A 222-nucleotide genomic window follows, 5' to 3' on the forward strand; every position below is an offset into this window, starting at 1 on the left:
TTCAGGAAACCCCAGCCGCTCCTTCCGGGGAAAGCCTCCACAGCCAGAAGACGACCGGGAGAGCGTCTGCGCCCCGCTGTCCTGCGGGTGGGAGATGGCAGAGACCCTCTGTGTCACCCCAGTCTTCACCCCAGCCAGCATCATCTGAGCAGCCCCGGGCCCGGGGGGCGGCGGGGGGCGAATCCTGCCCCCGGCCCCGCCCCGTTCCCACGCCGGGGCTTG

At 71.6% G+C, this 222-nt stretch overlaps 1 protein-coding gene across 1 annotated transcript in view; it reads left to right on the plus strand.

Annotated features, from left to right (window-relative positions):
• The window catches only part of LOC103767972 (arginine decarboxylase-like), a gene marked incomplete at its 3' end in the record, with an annotated part of 3625 nt that extends 3467 nt beyond the window's left edge, over positions 1-158 (plus strand). The window contains exon 7 of the mRNA XM_008935106.1: positions 6-158. Coding sequence (XP_008933354.1) covers positions 6-158 — 153 coding nt within the window. The remainder of the gene's footprint in view (positions 1-5) is intronic.
• Positions 159-222: the final 64 nt, after the last annotated feature.

This window comes from Merops nubicus, unplaced genomic scaffold (assembly GCF_000691845.1).
Source record: "Merops nubicus isolate BGI_N331 unplaced genomic scaffold, ASM69184v1 scaffold42620, whole genome shotgun sequence".
Classification (NCBI taxonomy): domain Eukaryota; kingdom Metazoa; phylum Chordata; class Aves; order Coraciiformes; family Meropidae; genus Merops; species Merops nubicus.